Genomic DNA, 20,195 nt, shown 5'->3' with positions numbered 1-20,195 from the left:
AAGAAATTTAAAAATAAAGTTTAATTCAGTACTTATGGATAATTAGAGGAAATACATATGATATCCAATAGACCAAGTGTACATGTAATTTTGAAATAAAACAACTGTTTAATCAAGATTATCAGCTTTGATTAGAGATATTCTCGTCGTGCCTTGGTGGATGGTTAGACCTTGTTCAAAGGTAGAGAATTTGGCCTCTCAAATTAGCTCATTTAAAAAACCCATGTGGGTTTGTTAAATAATCAAATTATGAAAGTTCATGAGCGCTGAAAATTTTGAGATATAGTGGAAGACTATAGAGAATTATGGGAAATTATTGTAAAAGATGTAAATTTCTCGTTTGCATGAACACTTTTTTAAATATAAAAAGTAACTGTCTTAAGATCATAGAAATGTAGAATGAATTTTCATCAAACATTGACATTTCCTAATTATCCATCCCTATGAAGATACTTACCTTAGACTGCTCTCTGATGCCAGCAGTCATTTAAGGGCTGACAATTAATTATATTCACAACCGGGAATTAGAAAACTAATCAATACATGTTTCCTCTACATTATGCCTGCTCTCCCTGAATAATCAACAAATAAAGTTCCTCTACCACTAAGTGAAAATTAAGAAGCATACCACATTACTTTTCACCAAATTCATTTTTACCTCGAGCTGAGTGATCTTTGCTTCTCAAATCTTACTCATCATGCATGTTGATACGATCCTCTACCCCCAAAGAATATCTTAGGAATTTTAGCCCACTAGGGGCATTTTAGTCATTTCATATTTAGGGTAGATTGCTTTCTTTTCTTATAAGTATGTGTAGCCCTCCTTTGAGGAGGGCAGTCAAGACTTATGGTAAGATCGGCCTCTTGGCTCACTATCTCGATCCTCCCTGTCTCGGTCCCGTCCCCCTGACCGTCCAGCGATCCCCTATCCCCATGATCGTCTCACCGGATCTTCAGCCGGCTCACCTTCAATCCGATCCCTACCTCTGCCGTTCGGTTCCCTTTTAGTCTCCGACAATCCCCGTCCCTGTGATCGTCAACCCTTCACGGCGTCATTCGTCCCTGTTTGATCCCTGCCCTATCTGTTTGACCCCCCCTATCATTCCCGTTTCGACTCGCATCGCCCTCTACCCTCCTTCCGATACGAACCTAGACTGAGGTTCTTATCACATGTCTAGAACACATTGCTCACCATAATATCTTAGTTTACCAAATCTCCCAAATGAACACCACTTTTCATTTTTATAATAATTGCCATATAAGAAAAATAAGAAGCATACTTTGATAATCAGTAAATTCTATTTTGCCTTGAACTGATGGACTACCTTTGCTTATCAAACCTTACTCAGAGCGCATGTTTAGAACACATTACTCAGCTTGAAATCAGGAACATTCTCTGTCTTCTCAGTTACTCCCAAGCATTGACCAAACAACACCTCTCACGAGCCAATCCAAAAAAAAGCTACCATCATCATCATCATCGTCATCATCATCATCATTGCTCTCCATCATCCGCGCATATGTTCAAACACTCAGCTCAGACTTGGAAATGAGGATCCCATCAGTGTCAGCATAGAGCCACTCCCCATCATGAATACGGGCCCCGCCTATGTGAACAGCAACATGTCTCTCTCCAGTCCCCCTCTTGTTGGCCTTCATGGGATGAGCAGCGAGGGCTCTCACACCAACATCACAGCCGTTTATTTCATCCACATCTCTCAGGCAGCCGTTGATTATGATGCCTGACCAGCCATTGTTCTGGGCTTGCTGGACTGGGTTGCCCCCTAAGATGGCGCAGCGGAGGCTGCCGCCGCCATCGACCACCAAAACTCTGCCATTTCCTCTCTCTTCAAGAAATTCTCTCACTAGAACGTTGTCCTCGAAGACTTTGAGTGTCACAATCTGACCCGAGAAGACCTGGCGGCGGCCGTAGATTTGGAAGATGGGCTGGAGAGCTCTCAATTCTCCATTCTGAATCAGGTGAGAGTTGCCGTCGCACAATTCTGCGGTTGCGAAGGCCATGGCGTATGATCTGTTCTTCAGAGCTCTTGTATATGTGGGAAATCACTGGACGGAATCAAAAAAGTACCCATGAATAAATTGCACGAGATCAAATTTTTGGCTAAAAAAACTCAAGTGGAGTTTACTTGGGGAATTTTATTTTTTTTTGAAAAGTTTTACTCGGGGAATTTTGAGGGCACAGGAATGTCAACAAATTTTCATCGAATAATTTTTTAATAATAGTCGTAAAATACATGTAAAGTATAATGAGGAGATGAATGGTTTTCTAATAAAAGGTCATTCGGCTTCTTTTTTGGTCAAAAGAATGCCAAGAAATGCCCAATATCATAGCAAATAATTAAAAAATAATTGTGCCGTAAAAAGCATGACGAATCTGCCGGATAAAATAATTCACCTCATGAAATGATATAAAAGGGAGAAAAATGAGATATTTTCTTTCACTAGGAACATTTACCGCACTGATTTATTTGGTAAACTTCCTGACCAATGAACGACGGGCTTAACGATGTTTATTTCGTAGATGATTAGGTACGTATGTCCAAGCTTCACTAGGAAATGGGCGGGTGGAAAACTCGCCAAAAGTCACAGACTTTACCATTCGATAGACAAGTCAAAGGCTTGTGGCACATTTTTTCCTTTTGAAAAAGAAACTATCGGTGAGTTCTTTCCAATAACTCATAAATAGAAAACTGGGAGATAAAGAATTGAAATGGAAATTAACCGTTGTCCCATCAGCAGAAATGTTTTTTTTTTCATATCCATAAAAAAAGACAGCTGAGAAAAAAATGAATCCAAATCAGGAAAATAATGATAGAAAAATAATATTTTAAAATCATCTCCAGCAAAGAGAATAGGATATAAGACCATCTGCAAATGCAACAAAAGTTACCCCAAATTTTGCTTATACGAGAAGAGTGATTCTTTTGAGCACGTCATTTTATCTTTTAACAACTCTAAGGAGAATCTTTGTTGAATAAGGAAAACCAGATCCAAACATCACTCAAGCCTTTTAATAATCTTAGGGTAATCTTACAAGGATGAGTTATCTCACTCTTTGAAGAAATAAAGGAAATGGAAGGCCACTTATTCTATTGAGAATACTGGTAACTTAATTTCAAAATTTGAGAGTACGGATAATAAAAATGTAAAGGTTTTAAGGGATTGCACCAATGCTAGTGCGAAAGAAATTTCTACAATTTTAAACAACCGTCAAAGGTAAAAGCTTTGGCAGAAAAACGAAGGCAATGAAAAACACTAGCGCATAATGCATTATGAGAGAATGAGTCTTTATCAGCATTAATATTTAGACATTTCTCATAAAAAATTGGGGGGAGAAAAAACTCCATTGAACGTGAGATGAAGTGACAAGGTGCTTAAGAGGAATTTTAAATGACCTTACTTGTGAAGATAATAGCATCGGCAACAAAAAGAAAATGAAGGATTTACAAAATGAAGAGGACCAGCCCCAATCCCCTTCAATAGGGGAAAATCCATATGCCAAGAAAAACCAGGAATAGTAGAAAGTCAAATCAAAACGCCTTCCTAGTCGTAAAAAAAGAAAGAATGATCCCCATTAGGCAATGAAATGCGCTGACGTGATAAGATTCCATTGACGCAGAGCTTCTCTCAAAGGATTTCATGAATTGAGTGTTCCCATTGGCGTACATCTTCAGCAATTAATCCAAGAATTCACTAACCGCCGATCCAAACAACGGATCTTTCTTCGCAACACAAAGTAAAACACGCTAAGCTACAGGAGATCGAAATCTAAGAAAATATCTACGATGAATTTTTGAAGTTAAGTTAATCTAAGATGAATATATCCACGGGGAACATAATCTACGATGAAGTAAGTTACACGAGATCATTCTGAAGGAAAAAAGGTAGAGAAGAAAATCAGCGCGCAGAAAGAAAAGACCTCGTGGCAACCACAAAATGATCGAGATCATCAAATAATCTCGAAACTGGACATTGCAAGCGATCGAAGCTCCGAAAAATCAAGAAAGAAACAGTTAAATCAACAATTACCATAAAATCACGGGATCGTTTTGGAGAAAATAAACGGGAGAACAAAATCACTTGCTCATTCAAGAAGCATAATAAATGAAAAAACACAGATAATTGTTGCAGAAGAAGGCAGCGAGATACCTACGAAAGGAGATCGCTCGTAGTGAAGAGGAAAGTCTGTGCTGACCACCGTCAGTCTGAAACTGGCCAAACTTCTTCCTTGGGGTATTTATACACACATATATCCACATAGTTAATACATATATTTTTTCTTGCAAGCTTTTTCCAGAAAATATAATTTATATGATTGGTCAAAAAATTAGTTTGACTGGTCCTCCCAAACTGGACCTCATAAATTTAGTCCCTATCACAGACCAAACATTACGGCCAGTCTGGCCTCCTCTTATATTGTATACGTATTAATATTATATATAATATATTATAAATGGATGAAGACAAGGTAGGAGAATGACAAATCAACCAAAGTTTTTTTTTCATAAATGGGATTGACTTTCCTTTTTAATTTTTTCTCATAGTTTTTTTGTTGTTTTCTCAAACTCTATGATCTTTATTTTGTTTTTAGCAAACAAAAAGGGGCCGGCGGGTCTACCCCAAAAATGTATTTGAATATACTTATTTTGAGATATTTTCTTCCATATTAATATCCATAAGGTTATTGCTTCTTACACTTAGATTATGTGTTTTATCATTCCTATTTAATTTCACAAGTACTAATAAAAGCATGAGGTTGACATTTAGACATCAATGTTTAGAGAGATTGATAAACTAGAAACAGGTGATGTCCAAACAGAGAGAGGAATGTCATGATTTTTCACATGGGAGGAGAATAATTTGGTGGAATCATATTTTATCTCAAAGAATTTATTTTTTAGAATTTAAGAAAGTGATGTATAAAAAGTATGAAATCCCATTTGAATTCCATGTGATGATGTTGCAAAAACTTATTCAGGGAGAAATATAACATCTAAGAATTTTGACAAAGCGGCGGTTATCAAAATGTCTGGAATTTGAGGAGAGTTCAGGGTGCTTAATACACTGTCCAAGACATCCATCATGTCCAATATTTTATAATCTCACATAATGGGCAAAAGCAATCAACTGGTGGTGACTATGGATGGTATTGAATAGATTGATAACGTGATGGGCCGGACAATTTCATACTATTTCTACATTTTGAATCACCCATCAACCACAGTCTTAAATCACACCCTCCTTTTAATCGAGGGTACCCATGTTAAAAAAAAATCTAAGATAATGCATCCTGCCATATTAAATGGGTCAACTAAGTTTAATCTCGAGCAAATATGTTCTCTACATGAGCAACCCAAATTAGAATCTTGACAGAGCCACATGTCCACCTGCAACTGGAATCTGGGTTCTCTGTTTTGACAACATGTTTTTCTTCGAATACATATTTATATGGACATGATGCTGGTGTTTTGGCCACAATAAAAAGGGAGGGCTCCGAATGAGAAAAAGGAGAAGAAGGATAGGCAACCATGGAAGTATTTCATGGGTGATTTTTGGGTCTCTCATATTTATAATTAATGATCATTTTATAAACCCTTATACTTTATGTATATGTTCAAACATCCAAATGACCTTTTACATGTGACCATCTAGTCTGATGTACCAGTTAAATTGATAACTCTAATATCCCAATAAACTTTTATTGACCATCCTAATTAGTTAGATATGATATTTAAGATATAAATTAATGAATCATGGATCAATTAATTCTAATTAATATATCAAGCTTCCAGGCCATGGGTTGCAAGCTATAGTTTTCTCTCTAGAAGGTACATATGGGGTTTATCAACTCTTTCGTGGAACTTTTTTTCAGTTATCATTTACATATAATCCCTCATAAGCATGATACTCCTCTGATGACTTTGGGTATGCTAAACTGTCAACCCATAATCATTCATGTTGTAAATTGTGATACGTTTGAAAATCATCATAGAACTCCATCTCTGCTAATTCTACTGCATTGGCTAAGGACATCATTTCATTCAATCTAATAATTCCTTAGGAATTTGTATATACACAGTCAATACAATCATCCATACACAAGATTTCTTTGATGTCTCAAGACTAAGGACCATCTAGAGAAAATGTGTTGAGTAGTATCAGTTAATTTAATGTGTTAGTTGACATATATATAACTTAAATGCATTCAATGTAGTGTAACTTTATGCACTTGTGGTCTGATTCCTTTTCAGTGATGTACACATGTCTCGATCAATTGGTCCCATCAAATCAATCTGCCCATTCAATGATCAATCATCAATCAGATCAAATGGATAGTTCTGACCCATTGTCTGAACGTGTTGCCAAACCAATGTCTCCTATCAAAGGCTGCCATGTGGCAAACATAAAGAGCCATGAACATTGTTAGTTTTATTTCATCCGACTATTTCAAGAAATTCTTCCAGTCCATGTCAGATCGGACTCAGCAGGAGCAACCATGACCATGATGAGCCATTTGGAAGCTGCGCTCCCAGTCATCGCCAGGCTTCGAATCTGCATGAGGCACGTGGCGGGGGTGCTTCTCCCTCTTTTCACCTCTGATCTGACGTAGACCATGCTTCAGCGCTGGCGCGAGGGCATCCATGCATTCCGCCACTGCGTTCGGGTTTCCGGGCATGTTGATGATCTGCAACACACAACATCATGGTACAAAACCCAGACTACACATGCACAAACATACATAAATATTAACACTATAAAAGACAAAGCAATTTGAGTTTTATTGTGTTTCATTTATAATGCAATTAATCTCTTGACCGTCAATAGAATTATGAACAATTTTAATCGGACACAATTTTTAGGAGACGAAAATATGAAAGAAATCTAAATTTTAGTTGCACATATATCTGCATTTCTTACCAGCGTCGATCCTCGGATTCCAGCAGCCGCCCGAGAAAGCATTGCTGTGGGGGTGACCTGATTACATGAGATACAATTCAGCTCAACTAATTTAAGGAAAATGCAATGGAGAAAATAATAATGGGGATTCTGACCTTGAGGCTTTCCTTGAGCATGACGAAGATGAGCCCGTTAGCCTCCTTCTCTAGAACAGCTTTTGTGGCTTCTGGCGTCACGTCTCTGGGAGTAAATCCAGTGCCACCTGGGAAGACGCGACAATGATGAGAATCATGATCGTCTTCCAAATCCTGTCATCATCCGTACGCTTGGAGGACGATGACTTTTTGTTCTCTTCCTCCTCACAAAAGGAGATATAAAAAAAGTCGATCTGATTGGTTTTGCTGATCAACCAAGTGGGCTGGATCTTAATCATGCTTGTAGGCCGTTTGAATCTCTACAGTCATTCATTCATGGATCATCGATCAGATCAAACTTTTGTTTAGACAGTTCCATTGCTAGATTGATGGTCGAAAATCAGTGTTTGTACAAAGGAAAGCTGCCATGTCTCAATAGACTGCAATTTGAAAAAGCTACACCTAGTATTTTCCTCCATCTCGTGAATGAAGTAGGTCTTGTGGAGCTCACAGACTACAATCTGATCTGACGACCTGATCATGGATCACATCAAATCACAATTCGCTATTTTACTCACGTTTGTAGTGAATTATCCATACAAGTGTGAATTAAGTCAAACTCGACCTGGCCCAGGGGCACTTCAGGGCCTAAGCCCGCGATTGTATGTCATGGGTATTTAAACCCCAGACTCTTAATAGGAAAGGGGTTGTCTTTTTCTGAGACCCTATGCATGGAGGCTGGGGACTGGTCTGTTCTGCTCCAGCAGAACCGACATGGTATCAAAGGCATGGCAAGAATGCCTCCGGCTCAAATCTTCACTGCCTTCCTATCATCAGCTAACCAGGGGCTGGTATAACTGGGAAGAAGTCTCTATGTCAATTTCATTTATGGAGCAAGATACTGCATCAGGCATGGGAATAACTTCAGAAGGACAAGAGTATAGAAAGAAGCCTGTCTTGGCGAAGATTTTACATCCGTTGCCTCAGGTGTGAGAAAGTCAAAAGTCTCCAAACGAATTTCCATCAGTGGCAGAAATTTGAAATGCTGACACTGAGGGGTGGGTGTTTGAGTAAACACCTAGTCAATGGCCCAGTGGCAGAAGATAGGACGCAGAGGAGGCCTTCATGCAAACTTGGATTCTTGGCACTCTACCCCCTGAAATATATGACAACTTTCTTCACATTGATACTGTGAACAGATGTGGGATAATATCCATATAAAATTTTCCAATTGGAACAACATCTGATACTTGATAGTGGGGCCACCACCAATCTGAAAACCTCTTACAGTGAGAACTATCAACTGCACGCAAAGTGACAGAAGGAGAAAGGTTATCACTGCTGGTATGGGACTTAGTCAGGTGGCTGGTATGGGCAATGTGAAGCTGAATGGATTGGGAATCATTTACGGACATGTTGTTTTACCCTCATAAGTTGGTTTCTGATACTAACTGCTCACTCATTCTGAATTCTGAATGGAAGTTTTCTATATGATAAGATGGGAAGGAAGACCATATGAACTAGAGGCAATGAGGAATGCTGCTACTTGAGGAGAGATCACCCTCCTCGGCAGGTAATCGTCTCTAGAGCCAGGGACTCAGAGGAGCAGGCAGCAGAGAATCTTTTTGCAGCACAATCAACTAGGACACCCACTCTTTGAAACTCTCAAAGGCATTATCCCTCTTTGTTTGTTGTCATCAATGTTAAAACCCAGGTTTTTGAGGCATGTCAGCTCGCCACGCACAAGAAAAATGTCTTTAGCCATGTGAGTGAACCAACTCAAATTCCATTCTATCGTGAGCGCAGTGATGTCTGGGGCCCACTCCTGCTACTGGTCTTAAATGTGCACTCTAGTTTATTGTCTTTATTGGTGAGTGCACAAATTACATCTGGACTTATTAAAAGACAAAGATGACGTCAGCAAAGTCCTCAAGTTCTGTGAGATGATTCAGACTCGATTTGGGTCAAATAAAAAGGTTCAGATTCGACAATGCTAAATACTACTTTAACAATGAAGTGGCTGATTATTTTGACAAGAGGGGTATCATTCATGAATGATCATGATTGATCATTACCTCAACAAAATGAGCTTGCCATGACACAGATCAGGTATGTTGTGTCGACTGCCAGGTCACTGTTACTCCACAAAGATATTCCCAAATTCTACTGTGGAGAGGCCACCCTAACGAGTACCCATCTGATCAAGGATCCTGGTTTATGTTAGGACTTCGGAGAAACTCTCTACCTCATTCCCTCAGGTAAAATAGAAAACTTATTTTTTCCCTTGGGTTCTTGGTAGTGCAGCCTATGTGCATGATCCCTCTACTAAGTTGGGGAAATTCGACCTCTGTTCAGTCAAATGCATATTTGTTGGCTATTCATTCACTCAGAGGGTACTGGTGCTATCACCCCTCCAATAGTTTTTTTATCCCTGCCGGAGTGACATTTCATGAGTGTGTGAGATCCAATTTACCAGCTGATCCATTGAGTCTGCCGTTTCACTAATATACAAGGGAACCAATTAGTGATATGGAGCAAAACTCCCAAGATGAATCTGATGATACCTTGTATACCTGATAGGCAACATCCAGCACTGAGTCCTGAACATCTACTAGTGGAGGAGGAAGCAATTCCTGATGTGTCTTCAGTGGCCCATTGCATTGCATAAGGGGAACCAGAGTTGTACTAAGAGACCTCTTTATCCCATTGCCAATTAAATGTCATATGAATGTTTAAGTCATGGTTATAAGACAATGCTCTCGGATGTTGACTTCGCTGAAGTTCTTAGGACAGTGGAGCAAGCTCTGAAAAGCACTGAGTGGAGTCAAACTATGGACGAGGAAATGGCAGCTTTGAAGAAAATGGCACTTAGTAACTAGTACCACTACCTCCTGGCAAGAAATCGGTCAGATGTAAATGGGTCCAAACTGCCAAGTATTGCACAGATGAAGAATTAAAATGCGACATGCCTTGGCTGGCAGCCGAGGGATGTCCCACTGAATTCAAGAGGGATAAATAAAAGTGTCAGTGTATGCAGATGCTGATTATGCAGGTCTCATGATGGACAGAAGATCAATGTCAGGGTGTTATGCAAATGTGTGCAGAAGACTGGTGATCTGGAGAAGTAAGAAGCAACATGTTGTTTGCAGGTCTAGTGCTGAAGCAGAGTTCAGATCAGTAGTTCAAGGTATATGCGAGAGCACCCTGATCAGAGGACTCTAACGAAACCTACAGTTTCACTTTGAGGGAACAGAGTGTTTATTCTGTGAGAATAAGTCAGACCTCTCTATCGGTCGTAACCCTGTTCAACATGATCACGCAAAGCATGTTGAGGTCAAGCGTCATTTTATCAAAGAAAACATAGAAGCTGACATATTCACCAAGGGGCTTCAATCCTCTGCATTCTTCAAATTGGTTGACAAGCTCAGCCTGGACAACAGCCATACCAAGCTTGAGGGGGGATGTTAAGCAGACCATCTTATTTTATTTTTATTTTATTCACCGTTTAAGTGACTTATTCACACGCGTGCGAATTAAGCCATGCCTAGTCCGCTGTTGTATGTCATGGGTAATCAATCCTAGAGTCTTAGTAAGAAAGGGGACTGTCTTTTCTAAAACTAGTCTGTTCTGCTCCAGCAGAACAGACAGCTATCTCAATCGATTTACCTGACTAGATCTAGATGTCTGACTGATCCCACGTACCAATCATTCCCATAGATAGAAGGCAATAGGGATTATCCTGATTAAAGAGCGTATTGGATCTCGCTGATCTGAATCACACCAAATTCCCAAACACTACTCTGCCCAAGCGAGTGATGATGATGATTTTGTCTCCAGTCATCAGAGGAAGGTTAAAAAACGAACAATGATGATGTTGTCTTGTCATCATTGTTGTCTTCCTGGCTAGAACAAACGACAAAGGCAATGATTCATCATCATCATCATAGGACAGTGAACAATAGTGTTAGGTCCAAAGGCAAAGAAGAAATTTGCTGATAGCACACTCACCAAGAGTCAGAATAAGATCAACTCTGTCGACATCACACCACTGCAGCAGCGTGCTCTTGATTCGATCAAGTTCATCGGGCACGACAGAAGTTGCAACAACTGTTGCTCCTCCGAGCTTTTCAGACATGGAATTCACAACAGAAATTGCTCTTGGCCCACTGAGAAGAATGAAGACAACATCAATTTACGCTTTTAAATCAGTGCGTGAAATCAACTGCAGAAGGAAATAATCTACGATATTTAATCAGATAAAGTTGTTGACTAAGCATGATCTTTACTCCGTTGTCTTCTCAAGCAAAGATAATTGATTAAGCTCAGCCATATTTGATTTAGCATCAGGAAAGTGGCCCCATTGAAACAAACATTCAAAGGGGTGTATCCAAATGCATGTCTTGAAACGAAGAATACAATTTTAAACATGAAATTAGCGTTTGTCGATTATGACCAATCCACCATCGTCATCCTCATGCTTGAATGATCATGACGATTTTTCATTGTCTCTTGCAATCAGAGAGAAGCTATGGGAAACTGATGAGAGCCAATTACAACTTTTTCTCATAATTGTCACCCTGCTGAATCATGGGTACATTAATGACTTGTCAACGTCAATGGTGAACAATATTTAGAATGAAGAAGTTTTTATTACCTTCTATCAGGTCCTTCTCCGGAGCTAACAGTGTCACTCACAGTAAGAATGGCGACTTTGGCCACCAAAGGTCCCGTCGCTTTGTGTGCATGATCAACACTGGATGTGATGGGGACCTTGACTTGTTCTAACTTTCCCGGAGGAAAACCAACGATATCTGAAATCAAGACGGCAGACACTAAGGTTCCTGGTGCAATCACACTGTCTACTGCGGGCAGTTCTAACAAAGAGTTGGCGCTTTTCATGCTCAATAAACGGCTGCTAGCTTGATTGCCGGTGCTCTCAGCGACAAAGCTGCAGACAAGATAAGAAATTACTTGATTCTAAGTTTCTAGCAGGATAAAATGGAAATTAAGAAAAATTATCAGTACCAAGAAGAGTAGCACTCACCCCGGATGGCCACTTCCATCATTAGCTGCCCATTGAATTATGGCACGATGAAATTCTGCACGAGAAGGGTCTGCCCTTATGGGATGACATATTCGGGCTTGGACTCTGTTGATATCATAGCAATCGAGGTTAAACAGTGGAGTTAAAATGTCGCTCCTTAAGACGGTTTTATGTAAAAGTGTATGTTTCTTTCTGTCTATCTAAGGCTGATCGAGTGAATGAAAAGATGAGTGATTCTACTGACAGTAAGAGGAACAGGGCATCAGTCCCTGTTTACCCTGACTCCTCTCTCTCCACAGATCATCCAAAAAGAAACATCTGGGAATCACTGGATTATCTTAAAAGGTTCAGTTCTATAAAAGATAATTTATTATCAGTATTTCTAATAAAGGGTCAAAGGAAATGATTTTTTAAAGAAATATAATAGAACGAAATAAATCACCTTTGAGGGAAAGGATGGTCCCATCCAGAAAGCTGACGAATAGCAGGAACAACGAAAAGATGGAAGCAGACTAAGCAGCTGACAGGATTTCCAGGTAAACCAAAGGCAAGAGCTTTCTTTGAAATTGTATCTTCTCTTGTTTGGACAGATACTTCTGCAAAAGTTAGTGGCTTGCCAGGCTTCATTGAAATCTGTTTCAGACATGCATTGGGTATCAATGTTGTATGATAAATTTATTTTTAAAGTCTACACAAATTAGAAGATTAGGGCATATCAAGAAATCATTTCAAAAGAGAAAGAGGATGAACTTCAAATCATTTGTGTTGTCCTATCATCAAATATTTCGATAAGATCATGATCCATATATCTTGATCAGATTGGTGAATGATAGCTTGGTGATGATCGGAAGAATAAAAAACGGAAAATCAAAAATGACCTCTCTCTCTTCTCATCTCACCACTTCTGATTAATGACACTCTGTTTCTCTTCACATCAGTCTCCACTCTGCATGTATCTCCTCCAGGAATGCTCTTCTCACCACCTACCTCCACCCATCCCTCAAAAGTATGTCTATCCCTGCGACAATAATACTGTAAAGCAGTGCTTCTGGGTGCTCCCTCCATTAGAAAAACAGCCGCAGCATTATTGGTCTATCAGAGGGCAGGAGATAGAGATTAATTGGTCTGCCATGTGCGTCATCTGATTGGACTATCCAGCCTATTCCACATTAGGCTGATCGGATGATCAACAATCACACAGCACTCTTGATAGGATCTTATTGATGGCCCAAGAATAACCCGAACACTTTTTTTCTGAAAATTAAGAACCCGACCATTCTGATCGAATGGGCTGATCAGATCACCATCTGGACTACCCGATGGATCAAAAAGTTTGTCAGGACTGATCCAATCAGTACCACTCACCAACCCATAGTGTTACAATTTCATTATGCCGTACTTTTCAAAAGGTTCCACTATCTTTGAAATGTTCAAACATTTGGAAAAACCATACAAGAACTTCCGATCAAAAGCATATGTCCATGCAGGGCAGTGCATCAAGATTACTTAACAAAAAATGCAGCGGTGAAGATAAACAACACACTGTGTACGCACCTTATCAAAGAGAATGGTGCCTTTCTTTTTGAGGATAGGCTTGACAAAGTCCCTGTCTCCCATTGACACACCACCAGAGGTCAAAAGTATGTCGATCCCAGAGGAGAAGGCATCACTTAGAACTTTATCGATATGCTCTTCACTGTCAGGAACAATTCCTAGGTCAACTATTTTGCAGTCTTGCTGTAGTGAAGATGCTATAAGCATGGAACGGTTGGAGTCTCTGATCTACAAAGTGACCAGTAGGTATCAAAATTCATTATGAAATGCTTACAAGTTCTAGAGCATTATTTGAGACCAGAAAAATAAGGCCACAAAACTCGAATTTGACAGTAGGTCTTGGCACCAATTCGTTATCAACACTCATTGGCACTGGCGTTTACAGCTTCAAGGCACGTTGAAGATGACACTGACAGGTGACCAAGTTGGCCAATGTTGATGGTTGATGATACCGTCAACGATAATGTCAACCGGATAACCCAAATAGACAGAGGCAGCCATTAATCACTGTCAGACACTCTGACATTGATGTTAATGTTGACGATTTTTCGTGGTTAAAGATGATCATGATGGTGATAAATATCCCTGGATGGTTGATGTCAAAGTTAACAGTGGTTGACGCAAATTGTCAACTGGTTGTCAACGTCCCAACTCAACGAGACAGAATCTCAGTTACTTATTTATTCTTCTTAATTTTTTTGAGAGAACGTAACCTGCCCTCCATGTAGATTCTGTGTAGCTGGCTCCACAATCTCATCGCCTGTAGATAGCACTGCAACAGTGGGCGTTGGATAGACCTGCGTGCACTTGGGCTCAGAGAACAGAAAGATATAATATTTTCTTTTCTGGAAACAGAGAACATTCGAGAAGGAAAAGTAACGGCTAAGAAAAGTGGGTCAGCACCTTAACAGTCATAATTCCAATCGTGGCAAGTAACCCTAGTTCGGCAGGTCCTATTCTCTCTCCAGACTTCAGAACAGTCACGTCCGTCTCGATGTCAGAGCCCTGGTCAGCAAATAGAGCGATGAAAATAAAGAAAACGTATCAATTCAGCAAAAACCCCGAAATTGAACAGATCACGCAAATTTGCATTTTTTGATTTTTTGACAAAAAACTAATTTTTGTTTGATGAATCAAAACCTGAGTACAGATAAGCAGTGAAATATGCATTCTAAAGTATTGCTTGGCGATAGTCTTGGGAAATAATAAGACAGATTATAGAAGAGCCCAAATTACATGATAGCTAATGCACTGTTTTGATATTAGGAATATGCCTGCATGGACTCGCAAAACAATGAAGTTACACCATCAGAAATGCACTGCAATGATAAACCATTGAAGTAGTTTGATCCCGGAATTCTCATCCTCTGATTGGCTCAACGCGCTAGCACTGGATTTCTCGTTTCAAAAACCAATGATAAATCATTGGATTTTATTTTTTTAATAAACCAAGGAACTGGCCGCTCTTTTAGGTAACTTCTCTTCTCCTAAGAATTTTCCTGATATCAGCGTCAAATGACATTTCTCTCTAAACGAAATGTGGTGAAAATTTAACTCGCAAGTATATAGTTGTACTAAGCGATTTAACATTACACTTGTAAAATAAAGGATCAGGGCCCTAAAAATCATGAAAATTATACAAACCAGATATGAAAGAAATTTAGCGCTTCTGATTTAATCCATTGCGGCAGATTTTTCTGGAACATATTTAATTATTTCCATGATTAAGAGAGTGATCATATAAACGGATTTAATAAGATAGACTTTCATAAAAGTAGACATTGAAAGGCCCTTTATGGGCTCTCGTAATCTCCATTTTGAGACTCTCAGAATAGCTTTAGTCAAGGTTCGTAACTTATCCTCTTGAAGGTTATGAGATAGGCCAGGATTTTGAAGGTTATGATATAGGCACGTTGGATGGCCTAACTGTCAGCAGACGTCCACTTTTTCTCTCTCTCTCTCTCTCTCTTTTATGTTTCTTACCCATGTATTTTCATTATTGGATATCTACCCTTATAATAATGGGTATACCCGATCCTTCATATTGGGTCCACGAGACCCAATACGAGTAAACCCAGTATAAATACTGGGTTATGATGGAACCCTAAGTGAATATGAATGTTATCCTAATTTCTTTGGGTTCTTCCTCGGGCGACTAGGGTTTGGACTGGTGGAGAAGAAGCCTCTCCATTGCTTTTCTCCAAGATCAGCTGAGAGCTGACACTAACCGTGCTTGCCTGCTGATCTCTCATAGCCACTTCCTAAAAAAATAAACTTGCCTAAAGCTCATCCTCAGAATCTCTCTAGCCTTCATTTATCATACATGACAGCTTGGATGGTGTCAGATTCTGCCATAGTCTGCCCTGGAACAAAAAATTCTCGACTAAGAACCACTATTTTTCTTTTTCTTACACCATCATTAAGTCTACACTAAAACAATAACTAGATCATCACAAACACAAAATTGGCATCAATCCAAACCTGACAACCACTCATTTGCAAATGAGGTTCAATCGCTGCCATCGCCACAGCCGCTGCCGACATCTACACGTGATGGTGACGCGAGGCGATGCGACAGGAGTCACAGGAAGGGAGGATGGAGGGAGGTGATGAGGAGGCATTGGAGAGAGCACAGAGGTTGATGGCGAAGATCGTGGAGAAGCGACCAAACCCTAGCCTTAGCATATTCATGTTCTTGCGACTATGCTGTAGTCTCAGGAGTCCGGGTGTTGGGCGAAGTCCATGGGCGAGGGAGATGTGAGGCAGAAACACTAGCCAACGTGGTGGAGAGGACCCCTGGCCACGCGATGGTGAGGGGATCCCGCTGGAGAAGGCATTGCAGTGGCTGGGGCATTGCGAGGGAGGGAACTTCAGCCACAAATCCGCGACACAATGGTGGGAAGGGCGTCAAGAGGTGCTCCCTGGCCGTCATGCATCACGAGAGGAAGGTTTCGTGAACCGTAGCCTTATGAGGCGAAGTGTCCATGTTGAGGAAAGCACCACAATGGAGGGAAGGACAATGCATGGGGAGGCATGGTAGCAGCGTGAGGCGTTCGCACTGATGCTGGCAAAGGCGGAGGGAAGGAGGCAGAGTGGAAATTCATGATTGCTAGTCACACCGCGACCACAACAATGTGAGGAGGTGGTCAAGCCAAGATCTTGGCGAAAACCGACGAGGGGTATTGGGAAATGCGGAGATATGGAGACAAAGTATTCTGGGCCGTGAATGGGAGATGCACAGATGAACCCTTGAGACACGGGTGGAAGAGCATCAGAACGGAGTAAGATTGCCAGGCCCCTCATTAGTTGCCACCAGCCGAGATATCGAGGAACAAGCGCCAGAAGATGGAGATGTAGAAGGTTAGTTGTGAGTCAGACCACGAGTAGTCAACTCCCCACCAACCTTTGACATACAAGATATAATGAAGGGGAGAGCAATGTTATCGGTGCCTAGAACGCAGACATCAGGTGAGGGAGTGTCGAGGCTTGCTGGTATGTCACAGGTATGGCCCATCAAATGGAGTGCCCAAGAGGAGGTAGAGAAACCACTGGTCTGATGGCCCACAAACCGGATGCTAAAGTCCTCGGGCCCCCCCAGTGGAAAGAAGAACCCCCAATGAAGAGAGGAGAGATGATGTGCTACCAGGGAGCTCAGACAAGCTGCCTATTAGGGGAGGTGTGGACGAACGCTGGGAAAAGCGGAAGACTGATGTTAGCAGCCGAGAGCAGGACAAGAGGCACCTTGTCACAGGGCAGTTATGGTTGGGGATTCAACTGGGATAAGAAAGCTGCCCTAGTCACAGGGCATTGCCATTCTGGCGGGGTCTGAGACAGATTTTCCCCTTAGTCAGAGACTTCTTCTCTTGCAGGTTAGGAGAAGGTCCGATATTTCAATTCTGGTCCGATATATGGTTCCTGTGTGGCCCTTTTGCGAGAGGCATTCCCTCGGCCTTTTGTGTTAGCCTGATGTCCAGATGCCATTGTGGAGGACCGCTGGAATAGCACATGGAACCCCTTGGTAGATGGAGCTCTGTCAGACTGGCGGGTGTGAGGTTCATGGTCATGCAACAAGCTTTGAATGTGAGCAGCCCACAACCTGGAAAAAAAGACAATTGGATATGGACTAGTGCTGCATTTTTTGTCCGAAGGCCATACACAAGGATCCAAGAGGGACCTGAGGGGGAGCAATCGAATTATCCGGGCATGTCACGTTATATGGTCACTAAAGGTTCTGTTGAAGGTAAAGATTTTCATGTGGCCTTTACAACAAAAGAAACTGATGACTTGCATAGTTTGTCAAAGGATGTACCCAGTTACATCAGCAGTTTGCACGTTATATACACGAGGCAATGAGCGTTGCAATAATCTATTATTTGACTGCCCCGTTGCCCACACGATCTAGGCCACCCAACTGCAAATGACGGCTGATGTGACATTGGAGGAGGCCTTCTGGGAGTCCCTCTGGAAAGGCGTCCCTAGGAGGAAGGAATAGAGGGGCTGAGAAATGGCAGTGCTCTAGGCAATATGGCTCAATCAGAATGAGGTGAAGTTTAGGGGGAGGAAGGTTTTTACGGACGACTTGTCCACGAGTCCGATGTCCTCATGGTGTCACGGTTTTCTCAAGATGTATACAGAGAGGGGAGAAGATGACCATGTATGGGTAGAGCTTTAGGGGCCTTCATGCCTATGGCGGGTGGTTACTGCTTCGGCCTGTGACTGGCTTTTTAATCATCTTCCAAAAGAAAATTGGCATTTATCCCTAAGAGAAAATTCCACACAGCAAAAATTCTCTAGCAAAGGAAGGCCATGCAAACCTATCTATGACCTCAAGATGAGCTGATTTGACAATATTAGAAAAAATTTGAACTTTGGGAAATCAACCCTGAATTCCATGATTTAGCTTGAATTTATGTTTGGTTCTGATAATAACACGGCAATGTAATTTAACATGTATTATCATACCACAGGACGGATGTGAAGTCCTTCAGTAGCCATCCTCAACACTCTTATCCGTCTCAATCCGCCAGATTTCTCTTCTATTTCTTCAGTGTCCTCAACTTGTACGACGGCATTGGCACCATTAGGTATTGGCCCTGAATAGAAAAAATAGAAATAAAGAAATGCAAGTAGATTACTGGTTCTTAAACCATGCAGGCCAAGATCAAAGCCCGCCACCAAATTAGTCTAAGATACTGGGTTTCTGTTTTGGGATTCAGACAAGCTGCCAATTTTCCAAGTTGGAGCGCCATAAATAGAATATAGTATCAATAAGAATCAAGATAAGCAGAATATCAACAGATACGTTTTTCAAGAAAAAATTTACCTCCAGTCGTTACATATGCGACAGTTCCAGGAATAACAGCAACACCAGAGCCATCATTTCCTGCTCTTAATTCAGTAATTACTGGATACTCTCCCGGGCCATCAGAAGCGATTACAGCATACCCATCCTAAAAAGGAAAAAAAGCCAGATAAAAATCTACCCAAATGAAAACAAGAAGAAGAAAGCACAATTGCCAGATGAATCCACTGAAACAACACAATTTCGGAATTATGGTATTTGCAGTAAAAAAAATACTCCTATTGTAGGAACTTGCCGATGAACAACGGGAAATCATTTAGACAGAGGGAAATATTAAGATCCTAAACTAAGTAGGAACTGTGAAACGTGAGTAGAAGAAAAGATTGAATTGCTTTTCCAACGCTGATACATTGAACTAATATTAAAACATCACCGCTATTTTCGTTACAGTTCAGGTAAGAAACCAACAAAATCCCATACCACAGCGTCCTCCATTCGAGTTTCTTCCTTAATCAGCGAAGAAACTCAATTTAAAATGCCCGATAGTAAATACCTCATCTTCAACCTCACACGAAATCCCCAAAATCCACTCATCAGCGCATCAGACAAGCGAAAAATTCATTTACATTCAAACCCTCGATCACTGTTTCGAAGAAACGATGAAATCATTTCACGAAAAGCCCAAGAACGCTTCATCAGTCACTTCCCTTGACCCACCTTGACAGAAGCACGATATGGAGGGAGAGGTTCGCGACCGCGAACATCCTCTGCAAGAATCCGGCCCAAAGCATTCTCGATAGGCAGAATTACGGGGTCGAGGCGCCGCGCCGCGCCAAGGACAATGCACAGAGCTTCTTCCGCGGTGATCATGGCGCCGGCGAAGGAATTCCGGAGTGGAAACGAAGTCTGGAAGAGATTTGTACTTCGCACACTGTCGATCTCCGCTGTCGGAGGCCATTGAATAAATAAAAAATATTCACAGACTTGCGTCGTTTCATGCCGCCGGAGATTTCGTATTTATTGGAGGAAACAGATTATTGCCATGGTTAATGACATAACACATTCACAGTATCATGTGTCTCAAATCTCAAAAACTAAGGTATCAAAAGGTCTAAAGTTAAAGAATAAAAGAAGTGTTTTACTTGCTAATATGCCCTGAATAATTTTTTTCGTCACATCCTTGTTCTTCCAGCAAGAGTCACCCTTCTCTCTCTCTCTCTCTCTCTCTCTCTCTCTCTCTCTC

The 20,195-nt window shown here is 41.0% G+C and overlaps 2 protein-coding genes across 3 annotated transcripts; both read right to left on the bottom strand.

Annotated features, from left to right (window-relative positions):
• Positions 1 to 1,214: 1,214 nt before the first annotated feature.
• On the bottom strand, positions 1,215 to 4,274 carry LOC144705759 (putative 4-hydroxy-4-methyl-2-oxoglutarate aldolase 1). 2 transcript variants are annotated; one of them, XM_078578567.1, is made up of 2 exons: positions 4,171 to 4,274; positions 1,215 to 2,067 (listed from the first exon to the last, which is right to left on the bottom strand). In XM_078578567.1, exon 2 carries the CDS (start codon positions 2,020 to 2,022, stop codon positions 1,525 to 1,527), a length of 498 nt encoding a protein of 165 aa, XP_078434693.1. In that variant the 5' UTR covers positions 2,023 to 2,067; positions 4,171 to 4,274; the 3' UTR covers positions 1,215 to 1,524. The 2 variants fall into 2 exon arrangements, with proteins under 2 accessions (XP_078434693.1, XP_078434694.1); XM_078578568.1 differs by having other exon boundaries at positions 4,175 to 4,227.
• Positions 4,275 to 6,326: 2,052 nt separating this feature from the next.
• B73 (molybdopterin biosynthesis CNX1 protein / molybdenum cofactor biosynthesis enzyme CNX1 (CNX1)) lies at positions 6,327 to 19,919 on the bottom strand. The gene is made up of 13 exons (XM_078578263.1): positions 19,670 to 19,919; positions 18,974 to 19,100; positions 18,613 to 18,743; positions 14,554 to 14,655; positions 14,364 to 14,447; positions 13,651 to 13,878; positions 12,539 to 12,729; positions 12,097 to 12,201; positions 11,707 to 12,000; positions 11,061 to 11,218; positions 7,074 to 7,180; positions 6,940 to 6,996; positions 6,327 to 6,706 (listed from the first exon to the last, which is right to left on the bottom strand). The coding sequence occupies exons 1-13, from the start codon at positions 19,820 to 19,822 to the stop codon at positions 6,503 to 6,505; spliced, it is 1,941 nt and encodes a 646-aa protein (XP_078434389.1). The 5' UTR covers positions 19,823 to 19,919; the 3' UTR covers positions 6,327 to 6,502.
• Positions 19,920 to 20,195: the final 276 nt, after the last annotated feature.

This window comes from Wolffia australiana, chromosome 7 (assembly GCF_029677425.1).
Source record: "Wolffia australiana isolate 7733 chromosome 7, ASM2967742v1".
NCBI classification, from domain to species: Eukaryota; Viridiplantae; Streptophyta; class Magnoliopsida; order Alismatales; family Araceae; genus Wolffia; species Wolffia australiana.
The sequence above is the reverse complement of the archived record's forward strand: the minus strand, read 5'-3'. Positions and strand labels throughout refer to the sequence as shown.